This window comes from Anomalospiza imberbis, chromosome 14 (genome assembly GCF_031753505.1).
Source record: "Anomalospiza imberbis isolate Cuckoo-Finch-1a 21T00152 chromosome 14, ASM3175350v1, whole genome shotgun sequence".
Classification (NCBI taxonomy): domain Eukaryota; kingdom Metazoa; phylum Chordata; class Aves; order Passeriformes; family Viduidae; genus Anomalospiza; species Anomalospiza imberbis.
In genome coordinates this window covers 857,805-873,496 of record NC_089694.1, presented here as the reverse complement: position 1 = coordinate 873,496, position 15,692 = coordinate 857,805, and the positions used below count along the sequence as shown (strand labels likewise).

The 15,692-nt window shown below is 47.9% G+C and overlaps 1 protein-coding gene across 4 annotated transcripts in view; it reads left to right on the top strand.

Annotated features, from left to right (window-relative positions):
* The window catches only part of ATP11C (ATPase phospholipid transporting 11C), a 55,190-nt gene extending 40,757 nt beyond the window's left edge, over positions 1-14,433 (top strand). Inside the window, exons 23-30 of one of the 4 annotated variants that reach the window (XM_068204515.1) lie at positions 151-210; positions 1,241-1,368; positions 3,683-3,818; positions 5,634-5,699; positions 6,467-6,570; positions 8,020-8,173; positions 11,101-11,196; positions 12,348-14,433. In XM_068204515.1, the coding sequence (XP_068060616.1) occupies positions 151-210; positions 1,241-1,368; positions 3,683-3,818; positions 5,634-5,699; positions 6,467-6,570; positions 8,020-8,173; positions 11,101-11,193 (741 nt within the window). In that variant the 3' untranslated portion in view covers positions 11,194-11,196; positions 12,348-14,433. Of the gene's footprint in view, positions 1-150; positions 211-1,240; positions 1,369-3,682; positions 3,819-5,633; positions 5,700-6,466; positions 6,571-8,019; positions 8,174-10,144; positions 10,236-11,100; positions 11,197-12,347 lie in introns of those variants that run through there. The other 3 variants (XM_068204516.1, XM_068204517.1, XM_068204514.1) reach the window with 3 other exon arrangements.
* The last annotated feature ends 1,259 nt before the right edge of the window (positions 14,434-15,692 follow it).

The window sequence follows — 15,692 nt, the reverse complement described above, 5'->3', positions numbered from 1 at the left end:
GGATTGGTTTTGTGCTTGATTGAACAAGTGCCCTACCTTGTCTGATGTTGTAATGTCAGACACTGATGTCTGATAAAAGGAAAAACTGCTTGGGTTTAGACTGAGAAGTCAAGTGCCTCCCTGCTGACCATTTGTCTTTTGTTTTCCTAGAACCTCTGCTTCATTTTACCACAGTTTTTATACCAGTTCTTTTGTGGATTCTCACAGCAGGTAACTCCCAGTAATTTGTCTATAAAGGCAAGATAAAAAGCAAGTGGCAGAATGAGGCCTCCTGGCAGAGATTTGGCTTTTGGCATCCTGTCTCTTCACCACCTTGCTCTAGAGGACAGTAGGAGCTGACCTTGTGGCTCAGCACCATATCTGGAACATAGTATTTTGAGACCATAACTGAAAAGAAAGCAATCTGCTTTCTTTCCTTTCCATCCACCAGCTGTAAACACAGGTGGACACCTTCCTGAAGTACTGAGAGAAGGGTTTAGCTGGTTTGTCAGCACCTGATTTTGCTACTTCTGCTTTTCTTACAAGAACAAATTTTGAATGGTTTCCTGATCTTGTCTCCTCCGCTGCATTTCACTGCATTAAAAATGTCACTCAGAAGGAAGAACGGTTCATTCTTTTGTCTTTTAAAAAAAGGCACACAATGAGTGTTTCCAGAGCTTTGTTTAATCCAAGTAAGCATCAGAGGGGCAGATCCATGTAGTGAGTGGGTTCATGTGCTTGGAGACAAGAGCTTTGGCTTTTGTGTCAACTTGAGGGGCTTTTGTGTCTATTTGGACTCAAAAGTAACAGGAAGAGTAAATGGTGAGAGAGAATTCTCTGCTTGTTTTGGCAGAAACAGTTCCTTTTTTTAAAAAAAGAAAGCTATAGTTCTTCTAAAACAGTCTAGTCTTCAGAGAGCCACAGGAGGCATCAGATGTATTAATAGAAACGGCAGCACAAGAGCAGCAAGAGGAAAGCTGTGATAAGGGCGGTTTAGTCATGTTTTTCTGGAGGATAAGCTGGAGATGGGACCAGCCAGTTACAGAACTTCCTGTCAGTGGGGGCAGGTTCCTGGGCATGCAGCCTGCAGGTGACTTGTTCCCCTTGCACTGCACAGAGCACAGCTCCCATGCAGGGAAGCTGTGCTGGGTGACAAAGGGATGCATCCATTGGGTATGCAGGAGCTGGAAATTTATGGTTTCATTTATTTGTGGAAAGGCCTTTTCCTGTCTCTCATTTAACCCTTTCTTCCTCTTCTAAGCCACTGTATGATGCTGCTTACCTGACCATGTACAACATCTGCTTCACATCGCTGCCTATCCTGGCTTACAGCCTCCTGGAGCAGCACATCAGCATCGACACGCTGACCTCGGACCCTCAGCTCTACATGTGAGTAGTGCTGGGCTGGGTACACCTCTGCGCAGCTCTCTCAGCCATGGCTTCAGTTCTCTTGGAGGAGTGTAAGCAGGTGTTCCTGTCCTGGGTCAGGGATGGGATCACCACGAAGTGCAGAAAAAGCCATTTCTGTCCCTCCTGGCTCAGCGGGCCCTGCATTCAAGCTGAGCAGCATTGTTTTTACTGCCTGTTGCTGCTTGTTTATGCTCTCTGACAGTATCTTGTCTAGCAAACTGTACTGCTGTATCTCTGTGAAAGGTAAACTGTAGGTGGAATCCTTCCAGAAGAAGAAAGGAGCTGTGAGTGTGGCCAGACCATTCGTTCACATTACCTTTGAGCCAGGCACGTGATGGAGCGTGTAATGCAGGGAGGGGAGGTGTAGCTTTCAGGAGGAAAAGAGATCCATTCATTTTCAGAAAGATAAATGTTTCTGAAGCCCAGCTCAGGCAGGTGGTTTCTCAGCTTGTATAAATGGACGTGTTCCCCCAGGCTTCCCCTCCACAGGCCAGGTCCCCTTATCAGAGCCCAGGGAGCTCTGCTCATCGATCCACACAGTCTTCTGCCACGTTGCCCAGGGAAAGGACAGCTTAGACTGCCTCCCTCTGCTTTGCTTGTTGTTTTTGCTCCTTGGTTGTTGCAGCAGGGAGAGGCTCCAATCTTGCACAGAAACAGAGATGCTTTTCCTCCCAGCCCTGCCCACACATGTGCTTGGGGCAGCCCTTCAGCAAAGACTAAGGAAGATGTTTTTTGGAGGAAACCCCTCTCCGTGCATCCCTGTTGCTATTTCCCCAGCCTGGCAGTCAGCTCAGCCCTGTGGAAGAAGCCAGGTCAGGGCTGCTTTGGCCAGTGGCCCGTGCCAGCCCTGTCACTGGGGTGTGATGTTCCTCAGCAGTGGAGGAGCCGTGTGTGGCACGCTGCGCTCGAGCCAAGAGGGATGTCTGTGCAGAGACAGCAAAGGGAATTATCAGGTGCCTAAAATACTGTGTGAACGTTGCCTTAGGTATAGAAAAAGCAGTGAATGCAACAAGAGCTGTAAGGCTGGGAAGGGGCTTGGGTGGTTTTGAAGTGAACACTCAGAGCCATGATTGATTAGGGCTCTATATTCCTTCACTCTATGGCAAAATGCCACCATCTGGATTTTAAATAGCTTGGTAATTGAATATTGTATGACAGAGCAATAACAGCAGGCCCCTGTGCCTTCCCCTGGTGGGCTCTCTGATCTCTGGGTCTGTGTGTTGAGGGAAAACAGCCTTAGTTTGAATATTCATGGCTGTGCATGTGCTGCTGGATGCAGAGCGCCCGCTGCGCTGCTGCTGGAGGAAGTGCTGAGCTGCTGCAGTGCAGATCCTGAGCCTGGAAAAAGCCTGTTTACCACCAGCACTGCAGGGCAGAAATGGGAGTGCAAAACGGAGCTCGCAGGGAGGAAGCTGCTTGTGTTTTCTCTCCTTGCAATACCCCACGCTTCCAGTCTGCTTTATCCTTGCTTCTCAGACCCAGGTTGTGCCATGTTAGAACGTGGCCACAGCATCGTCGTGCGTAGGTTTCGGTAGGATCTCATTTCAGAAACTGCAGTCATAGGAGCCCAGCACTACACAGGTTTGCAAAGTGCATCGTGCTGAAAATGCTTTAGGAGTTAAGGAGAATAATGCAAAAAAGGTGGGGACTGTACAGAAAGCAATCTGAGAAAACAATGATGCAGGGAACTGTTTTTAACTCCCTCCTGCCCTGAGAGCCACCCTCTGCTCCCCAGGCCCTGTGTGTGAGCTTTGCTCATAGCCCATCCATTTACTGCTGCTGCCTCCATGCCAGATCTCAGCCTGTGTTCAGCCAAGAGCCTCCTGCTACAACCCCTGTGATAAAAACACCCACCATACAATTCAGGAGGTTATTTTCAGCCTGTGCAGAAAAACACCAGGGAACAGGACTTGCAGAGCTCTTCTCTAAAAGGACTTTGTGCTTCCCTCTTTTTGTTGCATGCACACCACAGATTTCATGCATGCCATACAGCTGCTCTTTAGCCTTACCCTGCTTTTAAAATTTAGCAGATGATGTCAGATACCATGGGCAGCTCGGGGGCTGCAGGAGAGGTTCAGAACAATTCATATGCTGAACCTCTTGAGATTTCTCATGATCAGCAGTTGCATATTAGAAGTGTTCTTTGTGTCCTGGAAGGTATTTTTGTGGTTTCCCCCCTTGCCTCCTACTGCAAGGGCTTGCTCCAAAGCCCCCCCAGTCCCGTGCCTGTGAGGGGTTTTGCAGCACGTCCTGAAGGTGGTGGTGATGGTCTTGTTACTCCATCTCTCGGCAGGAAGGTGTCGGACAACGCAATGCTGCAGTGGAGGCCCTTCCTGTACTGGACCTTTCTGGGCGCCTTTGAAGGACTTGTGTTTTTCTTTGGGGTTTATTTTCTTTTTCAAAACTCTTCGTTGGAAGACAACGGAAAGGTAACGCCCCCAGAAGAAAGGAAGATGAGTGTTTGTGTTGTGTGCTGCCTCTGATGCGCCTGGCAGGGAATATCTGCGCGCTTAACCTGTGCACTGTGTCTCGAGTCTTGTCCAGCACTGTAGCCTGGCTTATGGTGTGATCCTGCAGCAAATGCTTGAAATAAAACATTCTCCAGATCGCCATGGAAACGGGGCAGAGCTGGTTACACTCACTAGGTAAAATGACTAGTCTTACACACAGCTCTGTTCCACCGCAGCGAGCTTTGCACAGTGCTCGTCCCCTCCTCGTGTGATCCCAGGGCAGGAGCAGTGTCCGTCCTCCCCAGCAGTGACAGCCTGGAACTCGGCGTGTGCTTGGCTGCTGGTGAGCAGCTGAACTAGCCCACCTTGATGAGATGGTGCTTGTTAGGGCAGACGTGGTGCGGGGCTGCTTGTGTGCTGTGCCTGCTTGGGGGTGTGATTTCGGCCTCTGGTCTCCCTCTGCCCCAGGGAAGGCTGGGCTGGCCTTTTGCTCCAGCCAAAGCCTTTTGCTCCTGTTTTGGAGCCAGCAGAAGTCCCCAGCTGCTGGGGGCAGCAGGATGTTGTCCCAGCTGCCTGCTTGCTCATGCCTCTGCTGTGGGGAGGAGTGCTTGCATTGCTGTGGGAGCTGCTGGGGTTAACTTGCACAGGAAGAGGAGGAAAAAAGATGGAGGGTTTTTTATTTTTCCTTTTTTTCTCATTTTTTCTTATTTTGCTGGTTAACTGAGTACAGAGCAAAGCATTAGTGCAGGGCAGCTGCCAGGGTGGTGGCCTGAGCTGTTTCAGGACCCTTTCCCCAAGGGAATGTGCAGCATGTTATTAGATCTTGGCTGATGGGAAACTTCTTTACACCATCACTTGTGGCCCTTGAAAATACCAAACTCTTTTTAGCGGCTAACACTTGGAGAAAAGCTGATAAATTTATGTACGTATGTTCGTACATTGCATCAATGCCAGCATTTATGGCCCCAGCTCTATGCAGTCAAGCCCCTGTACTGTCAGATCAGTGCTCTTCTGTATCTGTAGCCATTCTGGTTGGATTGGAATGAAACGTGAAGCACTGATGTGTTCTGCAAATGCCTTCAGAGGTCAAGTCTGTGTGGTGCTACAATGAGATCTGTGGTTATGTCCTGTTCTGTAAACACTTCTGCTGTAAGAACTGCTACCAGCAATTGTTCATAGTATCCATTATGTTTAATTGACTCGTTTTTCACGCCTATTGACTTTTTAATTTTTCTGCATTTTTGGCAATTTTTACATTTCACTTTCTGTTTTAATGTATGCATTCAGAACTTGACAGCCTTTGGTAAGCATCTCTCCCATTCATTGCCATCATTGGATTTATATACAATATCTGCTTTTCTTTGTGTGCGTAGTCACTAGTACCCACAAACCAAACCAGATGGATCAGTACCCACTGGTGCATTCTGCTGAGGGGACTGCACAGAGGTGATGATGATGATGATGAGTGTGGCGAGAAAGCAGAAACTGAGTAAATTGCCAAGAAATCCCGAGCTGCAGGTGGTGCAATGACTTGTGTCCTCCATCGACGTTGCTGTTAGTAGGAGGTTGTCCCTGTCACCGTCCCAGCTCTGGTCACCCGTCTGTGTGGCACTGCATGGCTCAGGGTGGCGTGGCGAGGCGTGGTGTGCCGGGAGCTGTCCGAGCGTCCGTATCCCGTAGCCGTGGCTCTGTCCCAGCCCTCCCTCTGCTCCCTGCTTGCCCCCGTCCCTGTCAGAGTTCTGTGCCTCCCCGGGAAGGGCTGGGGCGCCTGTGGCAGTGCCGTGTGTTTTGCAGGTGTTTGGAAACTGGACCTTTGGGACGATTGTCTTCACCGTGCTGGTGTTCACCGTCACTCTCAAGGTCAGCATCTCCCTTCCCTGTTCAGGCCTTTCCCGAGGCTCGTGTAGGCACTGTAAAATCATGTGGTGACTGTGCTGAAGTGTCTAAGTGTTTTCCACCATGCTTAAATCTTCTCCCATAGAGGCAGAACCTGCTTACTTTCCTTTGTGTAGTCTGTGGCCTTTAAGTGTTTGTTCTATTTAAATTATTTTTCTAATTTTTCCCCTCTTTTGAGGACTCCAGTTGGTTATGGTTGACTTTTCCCCATGCTTTCACCTCTTGATGTTCAGTTCCAGCAAGACCAGAGGAGCAATAGAGAATTTGGGTTTGTCCACCTTGTTTCAGACATGGCTGAGTGCCAAAGTGGTCACAAAAGCACGTGTCAAATAACAATAGCAAATCTATTTTGTTTCATGGAGCTTTCCAGAACAAACTGTTTGCATAAGACCTTACAAAAGGTCTTTTGTGTTTGGTTCAGGACAGCAGGTGGTGACAAGAGGCAATTACAGTCCCTGTAACCTTTAGATGTTTCTTTCCTGTAGCATCAGGGGTTGCATCAAATGTATTCAATTTAAAAGTGTCAGTTACAACTAGAATGTCACTGCTTCCCTGCTAACATTGTGCCGGACTGTGGACATTGAAAATGTTTTTCATGGTGCCCATATGCACAGAGGTGACTGTTTGGAGAACCTCCAACCTTAATGTGACACCAGTCTGAAATGTCATATAAACACCATCCAATGCACTCTGCATCTAAAGCCTGCTTTTGTCTCTCTTTATTCCCACAGCTAGCGCTAGATACGCGGTTCTGGACGTGGATGAACCACTTTGTGATTTGGGGCTCCCTAGCTTTCTATGTGTTTTTCTCATTCTTTTGGGGAGGAGTCATTTGGCAAGTATCTTTTTCTTTCCCCTGCCCTTTCTTGGGGGATGCCCAGTGCAGGCTTTGGCAGGGCAGCATCCCCTCCTTAGGGGATCTCACCTCCTGAGATTTGCAGGGGGCAAGGTGTGTGCAGCCCTGCTCCTTTCTCTGCTGGGTGGGGAAGGGCTGCCTCCATCCAACACCCACCGAAAGCCAGTGCTGGAAGAGGGCTGGTGCACGATGAGATGTGTTTGAGGAGGTCTCAGCCCACCAGAGGGAAGAGCCTGAAAGAGAGAACACCCTGGGCATCATGCAGCTGCTCAGCTTTGGCAGGGGGTGTTTGCTTTTCTACCCACAGGGTCATTTCTGCTGCTGAGGCTCTTGTCTTTATTGGGAGGTTCTAGAGTAAACCTTTTAGGGTTTGTGCATGTGGAGGAGAGAGACAGAAAGAGTTTGTGGTGGGAAGAAGCCCAGTGAAACAGAAGGAGCAGGTGAGGCAGATGCAGAGCACGAGGACCTGGCCCTCTGGGAGAGAGGGAAAATAAGCAGGAGAAAGCCAGGTCCTGGTGCTGAAATCGTGGATCTTAGTAGAAGAAATTCTCCTTGACTTGAGTGCACCCAGGATTTTAGGTTTAGTGTGTTGCAAAAGCAGATGAGCATTAGTACACTACAAACATGCCCAGTTTTGTATCCTGTGCTGCAGTAAATGTTCAGTTGGCATTCACAGCACAGCATCTCTGTTCTACACCTCTGCTTTGCCATGGGCTATTGCCTGGATCCCTGATCCAGCAACCTGCTAATAAGGATGTGGGACAGATTTAAATATTCTGTGTGGGGGTCACAAGCTATAGCTCTTCAGTTAACTTTTCTGACCAACAGATCCAGATCTGCAATCTAGGCACGTCTCTGTGCTAAATGTGTGAGTTTTCTACTGAAAACTTTCTGCTGTTTAACTTGCATAGCTCAATAGTTTTGATCTAACACTAAGCAAAAACTGTTTTGGGATCCTTGTCATCAGTTATTGATGAGGTGTTTTTCACAAGCAGCTGTTGGTTGCTCTCCCTCACCAAGGAAAGGAAGAAGGGGCAAATAACCTGTTGTGACTGAGAGACTATGGATTTCCACTACCAAAACCAAACCAGAAGCTATAGCAAAGCCTGATGTTGAAATAAATGACCTGGTTTTTGATGAGGTGAATAATTTATCTTTCAGTGATGGTGGCTAAATTCAAACCCCTTCCCACCCTGAAAAGAAACAGATGTGGAAGATGCAAAATGGATCATGACAATCTTCCAGAAACCGCAGCTAGAGGCAGGAGATGGATTAGGAAAAAGGTGGACAGTGTGTTTCTGTGCTGTATCCATCTGTGTCTGAAAGAGAGGCATAACTGCTAATAGCTTTACCTGAAGTCTCCTTTGATTCTGATCTTCTTGGAAAACCCATATTAACTGGAATTTATCTCTATCCTTTCTTTTTCAGGCCTTTCTTGAAGCAGCAAAGAATGTATTTTGTATTTGCTCATATGCTGACTTCTGTTTCCACATGGCTGGCAATAATTCTCCTGATCTTTATCAGCCTTTCCCCAGAAATCCTTCTAATAGTTTTAAAAAATATAAAAGAGAAAAATCATCAGGTAAGGAACAAGATGATGTATCACACTGTATTTTTAGGAAGACTGTTCTTACCCTTAGGCACCAGATGAACCTCTAACAATACCACGTACCACTCACATCTCAAGGAAGGCTTTCTAGAGTCTTGTCTTGCTCTTTCACATGCCAAAAATATCAAGAAGCTATTCTAAAAATACTGCCTAGATCTGTAGCAGGGAGAGAGTCAACCCGTGCCTTTCCTTAGGTGCCTTCCCTGGGTGGGAATGTGGTGTCTCCTAGAGAAGTGCATAAGCCTTGTCCAGCCTGAGCTGATCACCAAACACACTTTATCTTGTCCTGAAAAAACCTGCTTGTTTTTGTGTCAAAAAAGCAGGATGCTCCCGGGGAATGTCCTCAGGTGCTGGTGCAGTGGGAGCAGGGTCAGGTCTTGTCACATTTGCCCATCCTGCATAACTGACCAAAGGCTCAGACCACGATGGTCACTCTCCCTGGAAGCGTCTGGTTTCTTAACAGCTCTCCTTCACTGCAGGGGAGCAGGACTCCCTTTAGAAGTGGAAACCTCTTAAAAGTGTTCTCCATTGCTCCTGCAAGTGGTGAAGGCCAGCACTGCCAGGCTCAGGACTTGCTGTGCTGAGCCCCTGCCCCTTGTCTCTGCTGGCCCCCAGGGCAGCCCCTGCTCCCCTGGCCATGCTCCCCCCGCTGCAGCAGCTCTCTTGCCCTGCAGCAAGTCCTACCCTGGGCCAGCATGTGGGGATTGCCAGCCGGCCCTGGCCTCTTGCCCTGGGCTCTGCGTGTGCCGGGGCTGCAGTAGGGCACAGCTGAAGGGACGTGGGGTGGGGTCACCCCCCTCATGGAGTGCAGTCAGATAACCCCCAGCCCTGGTCACTGAAGGAGTCCCAGAATGGTTTGGGTTGGAAGGCTCCCTGAAGATCACCCAGTCCCAGCCCCTGCCATGGGCAGGGATGCCATGCCCTAGATCAGGTTGCTCAGGGCCCCATCCTGCCTGGCCTTGGACACGTCCAGGGATGGGGCATCATTAAAGTTGAAAACAGTAGTGATGGTAAGAGAGCTGTGGTTGTTTTGTGAGGATCCATGTAACCTCTTCCACTTGAGTATGATTTAATAGTTTCTCACTAGACACCCCTGTTGAATAGGCTGGGAGAGAGAGAGTTGCTCTCAGCTGCAGACATAGGACACCTTGGGGACAGTGCCCTGGAAGGGTGGCCTGGGGGTTTCTGAGCCCCAGCTCAACTCACCTGGGAGGTGACCTGTTTTTGCCTTCAGCTGCTGACCAAAGATCCATCCCCTCTTGCAATACTTACTTTCAAGAGTGCTTTTTATTCATTTAACAAAGGCTCTTGTGAAATCACTTAGCAAAGCAAAGTGTCAACTAGAAAAGTCTCTTCAGATGTGCATCCCAAACTAAACACAGGCTGAGCCATATTTAAATGTACATTTTGAGTAAGAGCTTTATTGTAAGTGCCTGAAGGAGATACCAGCTCTGGATATCTGTGTCAGCCATCAGACACCAAAGTCAGCTGCCTGTTTTGTAAAGGCATATAGGACCAGGTAGATGATTTCAAATCAGAACCCTTGTTGAGAATCCTGACTTTAATATTGAAATAAAATAAAGATCAGTGTCCCAAGGGAAGCATACAGTGAAAAACAAAATTAGGGACCTTGTATGGGGGCCTGAACCACAACTTGGTGGCCAAAGGTCCCTTCTGGAAGGGGAGGACAGACTTAGGCCAGGTTATTGGGCATTTGCCCTTGATCCCTGTGGGACAGGGTTTCACCCCCAGTTTCCTATAACACAGTGCATCAGCTCTGCTCAGCCTTTATTAAATTTTCTGTGTGGTAATGTGGTGGTTGTTTTTACTTTGTTTTGGTTCTGTTTGTTTTTTTAACTGCAAGGCGCATTTGTGTTTTCCTTGGTTTCTGCCTTTCTCTTTCTCGTACTGCAATTTTCTGTCTTTTGTGCTGTTGTGAACTAGGTAACGAAGCGCCTTCCTTCCTCAGGAACATCCACTATCTTCATGCTTTCTCAAACTTCCAGCAATCACAGCTTTTCTTGGAGTGAATAAGGTGATTTCCTTTCTGAGTCGCAATGTGTTGCTTGCTCGACTGCTTTTTTTTCTTCCTTCTAATGCCTAACTCCTGAAAACCCACCTTTAGATTTGCTCACACAGCAGAATCTTGCTTTTCCCCACCTCCTGCCTTAATTTCTATCTTTTGCTTAAATATTTCGTCTGTCTCTTCCCCTTGGGTCTCTTGCTGCACCTCAGGTGGGTGAGCTGGTCGTGCTCAGGATGTCCAAGTGAGGTGGACACAGACAAAGCTGGTTACACTCTCCTTCCTTGCTGTAGTTTTGTGTTAGTGGACCAGATAGGAGTGGGACACGGTGGAATTGACATTGTTAGTCCTCTGGATGACTTGTCAAATGGCTCAGGCTAGTCTGACCTAGGAGGAGCTTCCCCAGTGCCCACCCTGCCCAGGCCATCCCGTTTGTCAGTGCTGCTGTTGTTCTTTGTGCGAGTGACTAAGCCACAGCCCTCGCATCGAGGGGTAGTCTTGGACTTGCTGACCATGGGACTGGTGGGGTCACCCACAGCAAAGCACCTTGATTGCATGTCCCTAGCGTTTGGATTCACTGCAGATCTCCACCATTACTTGCTGTTCCAAGAATACCAGTTGTGTGGAGATCAGGGATGTCGTCCCCCTCCCTCAAAAGCCCCTGCAGCATAAATCCCCAAACATTTTGGGGAGTAGGGCCGGTTTCTAATTCCTCCCATGCCTCTTGCACTGCAAACCCCAGCCAGTGCTCGTCACAGCGTGCTGCCCCATCCTTTATGAAATGGTGTAGCTGTAAAAGGGTTGTGTGTCTTGCACTGTGTGACCCAGGCAGGCTGAGCTCTCGTGTGCTATAAGTCTCTTTGCCTCGCTGTTGCAGAGCAGCAGGAAAGCACCTGATTCATTGTCGGCCAGACCTTCTGTCACACCACTTCTTTTAAGAACGTTCTCAGATGAGTCTAATGTGTTGTAACAGGTACCCTGTCCGGAGGAGTTGGGATGGTTGTGAAGGCATCGATTAACCAAATGTAACCCCTCCAAATCAATTAAACCATGGTTCTTGTAATCCTCTTGGCTATCGGTGTGGGGCACCTGTCCTTGTGGAATGGAGATGCAATGCTTGGGATGCATTTTAATTTGGGGATGTTGTACTATCCAGCTTCTTCAGAATCCCATATCTGTGCAGATCCTTTCAAATATTTGGCAAAATGTAAACAAATCTTTGTCTGACTGCTACTTCAGTCTAATATTAGCACAACATTTAATTTGAGAGTGCAGCCTGAATTGTGCTAACACTGGTTATAAGAGCTAACGCTGATATAGTGAAGGATGGAAATCTCAGTTGTTAAAATGATTCCAGTATTGCATCTGAATTGTACCAAAATCCCTTTCTCTAGGGTGCATGCTGTTCTGTCAGATAGAAATAAGTATGTTTTAATTCATCTGCACAGATGGAAACTAAACATGTACTTATCTGTGTGTCAGCACATGGGACAGAGGCATGTCTCGGTGTCTGTGTGTCTGCGCACACACCCAGAGCATCCCTGTATGAGTTGATTTTAAACGTTGTAGTAAGCCAATAGCAGAGTAAAAAAGTAAAAGTGCCTAATTGAATTCACAATTCTGCATTTAGGGGAGATGTTATGTGTGGCGGCTGCTGCAAACATAAACCTGCAGACTATCTACGGACCTCTCACACCTTTGTGCCCACACCTGCTGCTAAAGAAATCTGATTTATGGGCATGGCAGGACCAGCAGCCAGCCTTGCCAGGCCTCAGTGCAGCTGGCACCCAGCCTGTGCAGCCAGTCCTTCCCCACTGGCATTAGGTGGAGCTCTCCACCACCACATACTGGTGCAGACTGGTGTGGGAGGTGGCTGGACTAGCACAGAACTGGAGCTGCAGGGGACAGTGGGGCAGATGCCCGTTTTAGACTTCATGCAGCACTTTGCAAATTGTGAAAATTGATTTATCACCTGATTACTTAGTTGTGAATGATATTTGGCACTTTTATCATGGCCTAATCATTCTTCTTCTCCTATTTTTTTTTAATAACCCAGGAAAAGGCTTATGGCTTTGGGAATGTAACAGTTGCAATACATATTTGTTTTCCTTCTGATTTTTTTAGGCTGGCCCCTTTGATCTGCCTGTGTTAGTGTCATACAAACGTATAGAGAATGGTTATGTGAAGGCTGAAGATGCTGTTACTAATTTGGCAGAAAGATATCCTCTCAGGATACCTTAAAGTGCTCCACACAAACACTGCACGTTGCCATGCTGTAGGAAACCCATGGTTTAGCCTGGCAGTGACCTGTGATAGTACTAAGGACTGTAAGCAGCCGTGCTGGGAGAGCAGCCAGGGCACTGGCCCCACGGTACCTGTTAGTCTTTGGTCTTGAGGCTTCCCTGCCCTCCCAGAAAAACCAATTCTGCCAAATCCTACATCACTGGAGGCTGAGAAACATCTTTAGGAGTTCACCCAAAACAGCATGGATTGAAGTGCAAGAGTGCAGTGCCAGCCCCGTTTCACACGAGGCTTCCTGTGCCCGCTGCAGATCTGCCTGAGAGCAGCAGGGCTGCTCAAAGCTCCTGCTCTGCCTGACCAAAGAAGTAGCACAGACTTCAACCCAGTGACATTCCCCTCCAGCGCACTGAAGGCACTGGGAAGAGGCTGCTCCCCTCACACAGAAGGTGGATGCAGCCCTGGAGCCCCTCTCCTGGTGCTGGGGCCATGCTGCCCCCTCCCAGCCATGGGTTCCCAGATGCACACGGCAGGATCAGCTGGAAATTTGGGAGAAATCTTTGCCACTCTCTCCTCCAGGTGGAGCTGCAGTCTGCCCACAGCAGTGGTGTCCATGTGAAGACCTGCAGTGCTGGGAAGTGCCAGAGCATCCTCCCACGACAGTTTGCTGATGGGTTTGTTCCTGCTGGAGAGTGAAGAAAAGGTTGTTCTGTGGCTGTTGGTGATGGAGGGGAGTTTTCGTGGGGGGAAAAAGGAATCCCAGAAGTTGGGCTATGCCAGACTCTGAGCCCCAGTGCCCAGGCTCCTGTGGCTGTGCTTACATTACTGCACTGTGCAGTTGCTCCAACACTTCAAAGGCCTGAGGGACAGCATAGTCCTTGGCTGAACCAGGCTGTGCCTGTCAACCTGCAGGTGTATAAAACTGCATCTTGAGTTATTTGCACTAAGAAAAAAGAAGACAGTTTAAAATTGAATACATGAACCTGATTTCATTTTGCATTTTGTTTTTTAAATTGGCACGTTCTTTTTAAATCTTACCTGTACCATGGTGGTAGGAACTTTCCTCTTTAGGTTCTGCACAGCAAAGATGAGATGCCTGACTCAATATTTTTTTTTTCTCTGATACTTCACATGTGGAAAGAGCAGCTTCTTTTGTTGTGTTAAGTCATGAGCAGTGACAGAGCAGCCTGTGTGCCCCTGCTGGTTGGTGTGACAGTCCCTCCCTCGTGCTGATGTCCCCCAGCGGAGCTCCTGTGAGAAGCTTCGGGGCTGGTTTCAGAAGCTGCAAGCTCTGCACTGCCGCTGGGTTTGGCTCCTGCTCGCTCAGTTTTGTGTCATGTACGTACAACAGAACAATTTGGGACTGCACAGAACATTCCCCTCACCAAATTTTGTTGAACTGCAGACTTTTAATTTTTGGAAGAACCAAGTCTTGCTCTCTGGCTGCCATCCCTGCGGTTCGTCTGCAACTGGTGCGGCTCAGCTGCTGGCAAATTCGCTCGTGCATCATGAGGACGTTGGATGGGCCTTACCTGAGTGGGAGAGGGGAGTGCACAGCCCCTGTGGCTGCTCTGCCATCACCCAGCATGGGAGGGGACGGATGGACAGGACCACTGTACTGCACACTCTGCACTGGCCTCAGCACGAGTGGTGCCAGCGGGCGCGGCTCAGCTCCTTGCTGCATGCGGGGCAGGAGCTGCACTGCCAGCATGTGTCCCATGGGCAAAGCTTTCATTTTCTTCTTTTTCTTTTTTTTTTTTTTGTTTTTTCCCTGTTTTCCTAGCTCATTTCACAGACCTAGAATTCAGCTTGCAGACCTTGTCCCGTGCTCAACTTTCTTGCAGAAATGTGGTGCCTACAGATCAAGTATACGATGAATACAGTGAAGATATGCTCTATATGCCAAATCTGACCATTCTCCTTAAATACACGGTTGCTGACTTGTGTTTACATAACCTCTAAAAAATGGGCACTAAAATGCCTAATTCCTGTGATTCAAAACCATTCCAAGCCCAAATGGTCCCAAGCATGACACCTTGCTTCTCAGTTTGTTTTGTGTCGCGCTCTACTCCAAGGGTCAAGGTCTGTTCCCCTGGAACTCCATTGGTGGTGTCAGTGGGAACAGTGGAGCCTGACGTGTGTGTGAACTGTTCAAATAGTCACGTAACCAGGATAATTTCTGCTGCCTGTCCCGAGACAGAGACTACTGAGAACCAAATCTTTCTCTTGGCATTTCCAAATGTCCTGTCTCCAGCTGGAATGAACCATTGCAATAGCTGTGTGTTCAAAGCCAAGGTGTGTGTGCTGACAGGAGGGGGGGAATTCATGTGGAATGTCTTGAATAGCAGCTCTTCTGGGAAAAATGCAGTTTTTCTTGGGCTTGGATCTTCAGCTAGTGCACTGGTGCAGTGCTGGGTGCCAGGACAGCCAGGCTGCCCTGGTCCTGCAGAAGAGCTGATCCTCGTCACTCAGCGGTGGCAAAGCCAGAGTTCTGGTTGCTGTGGGTGGCTTGTGAAATCAGGGGAAACAAGAGACCCCTTTTGAGGTTAGAGAGGGGCAGAAGAAGTGCTGGTAGGGGCTGTAAGGTGTGAGGCAGCAGGACTGGGATGCTGTGGTGGGTGCTCGTGTTCCCTGACGGCTCACGGTGCTCTCCAGGTACAGTAAAAGGTCAGTACAGGCTTTTCGGTGGAGAAACTTGAAGGAAAAAAGGCTGGGGTTTTCTCATCATAATTTGTTGAAGTTCTATCACTGACTAGTGACACTGAAAGATAAGGAAAGTAATTAAGATTTCCTCTAAAACTCTTATGTGATAACAGTGGAGCTTGGTGTAGTCATAGCGACTTTTCAAAAACTAATCCTAATCGTTATGAGAATATTATAAATGATTTGGAATTGCATAAAAGCTTCAAATTGAATTTGTATACACACAGTTGAAAAACTTTCCTAATACTACACCATTTATCCAATTTCCCAGCTATGATTTTTTTTTAAAAAACCATGTAGTGTATAGAAAATGTAAATTATATACAGGCAATGAGCAGATACATTTTCAGCTTCTTGCAAAGAAAAAGGACTGCAACCTTACTTTTTTTCACTTAAATGCAATTTTATACATTTATGTTGCTTTATATCAAGGAAATTGAATGTGAATGTTACCTTTTATGAATGCAACTTGCTCTTTTTTCATTACAGAAACTTTTGTTTGAAGTAATCAATAAACTTTGGTATGTT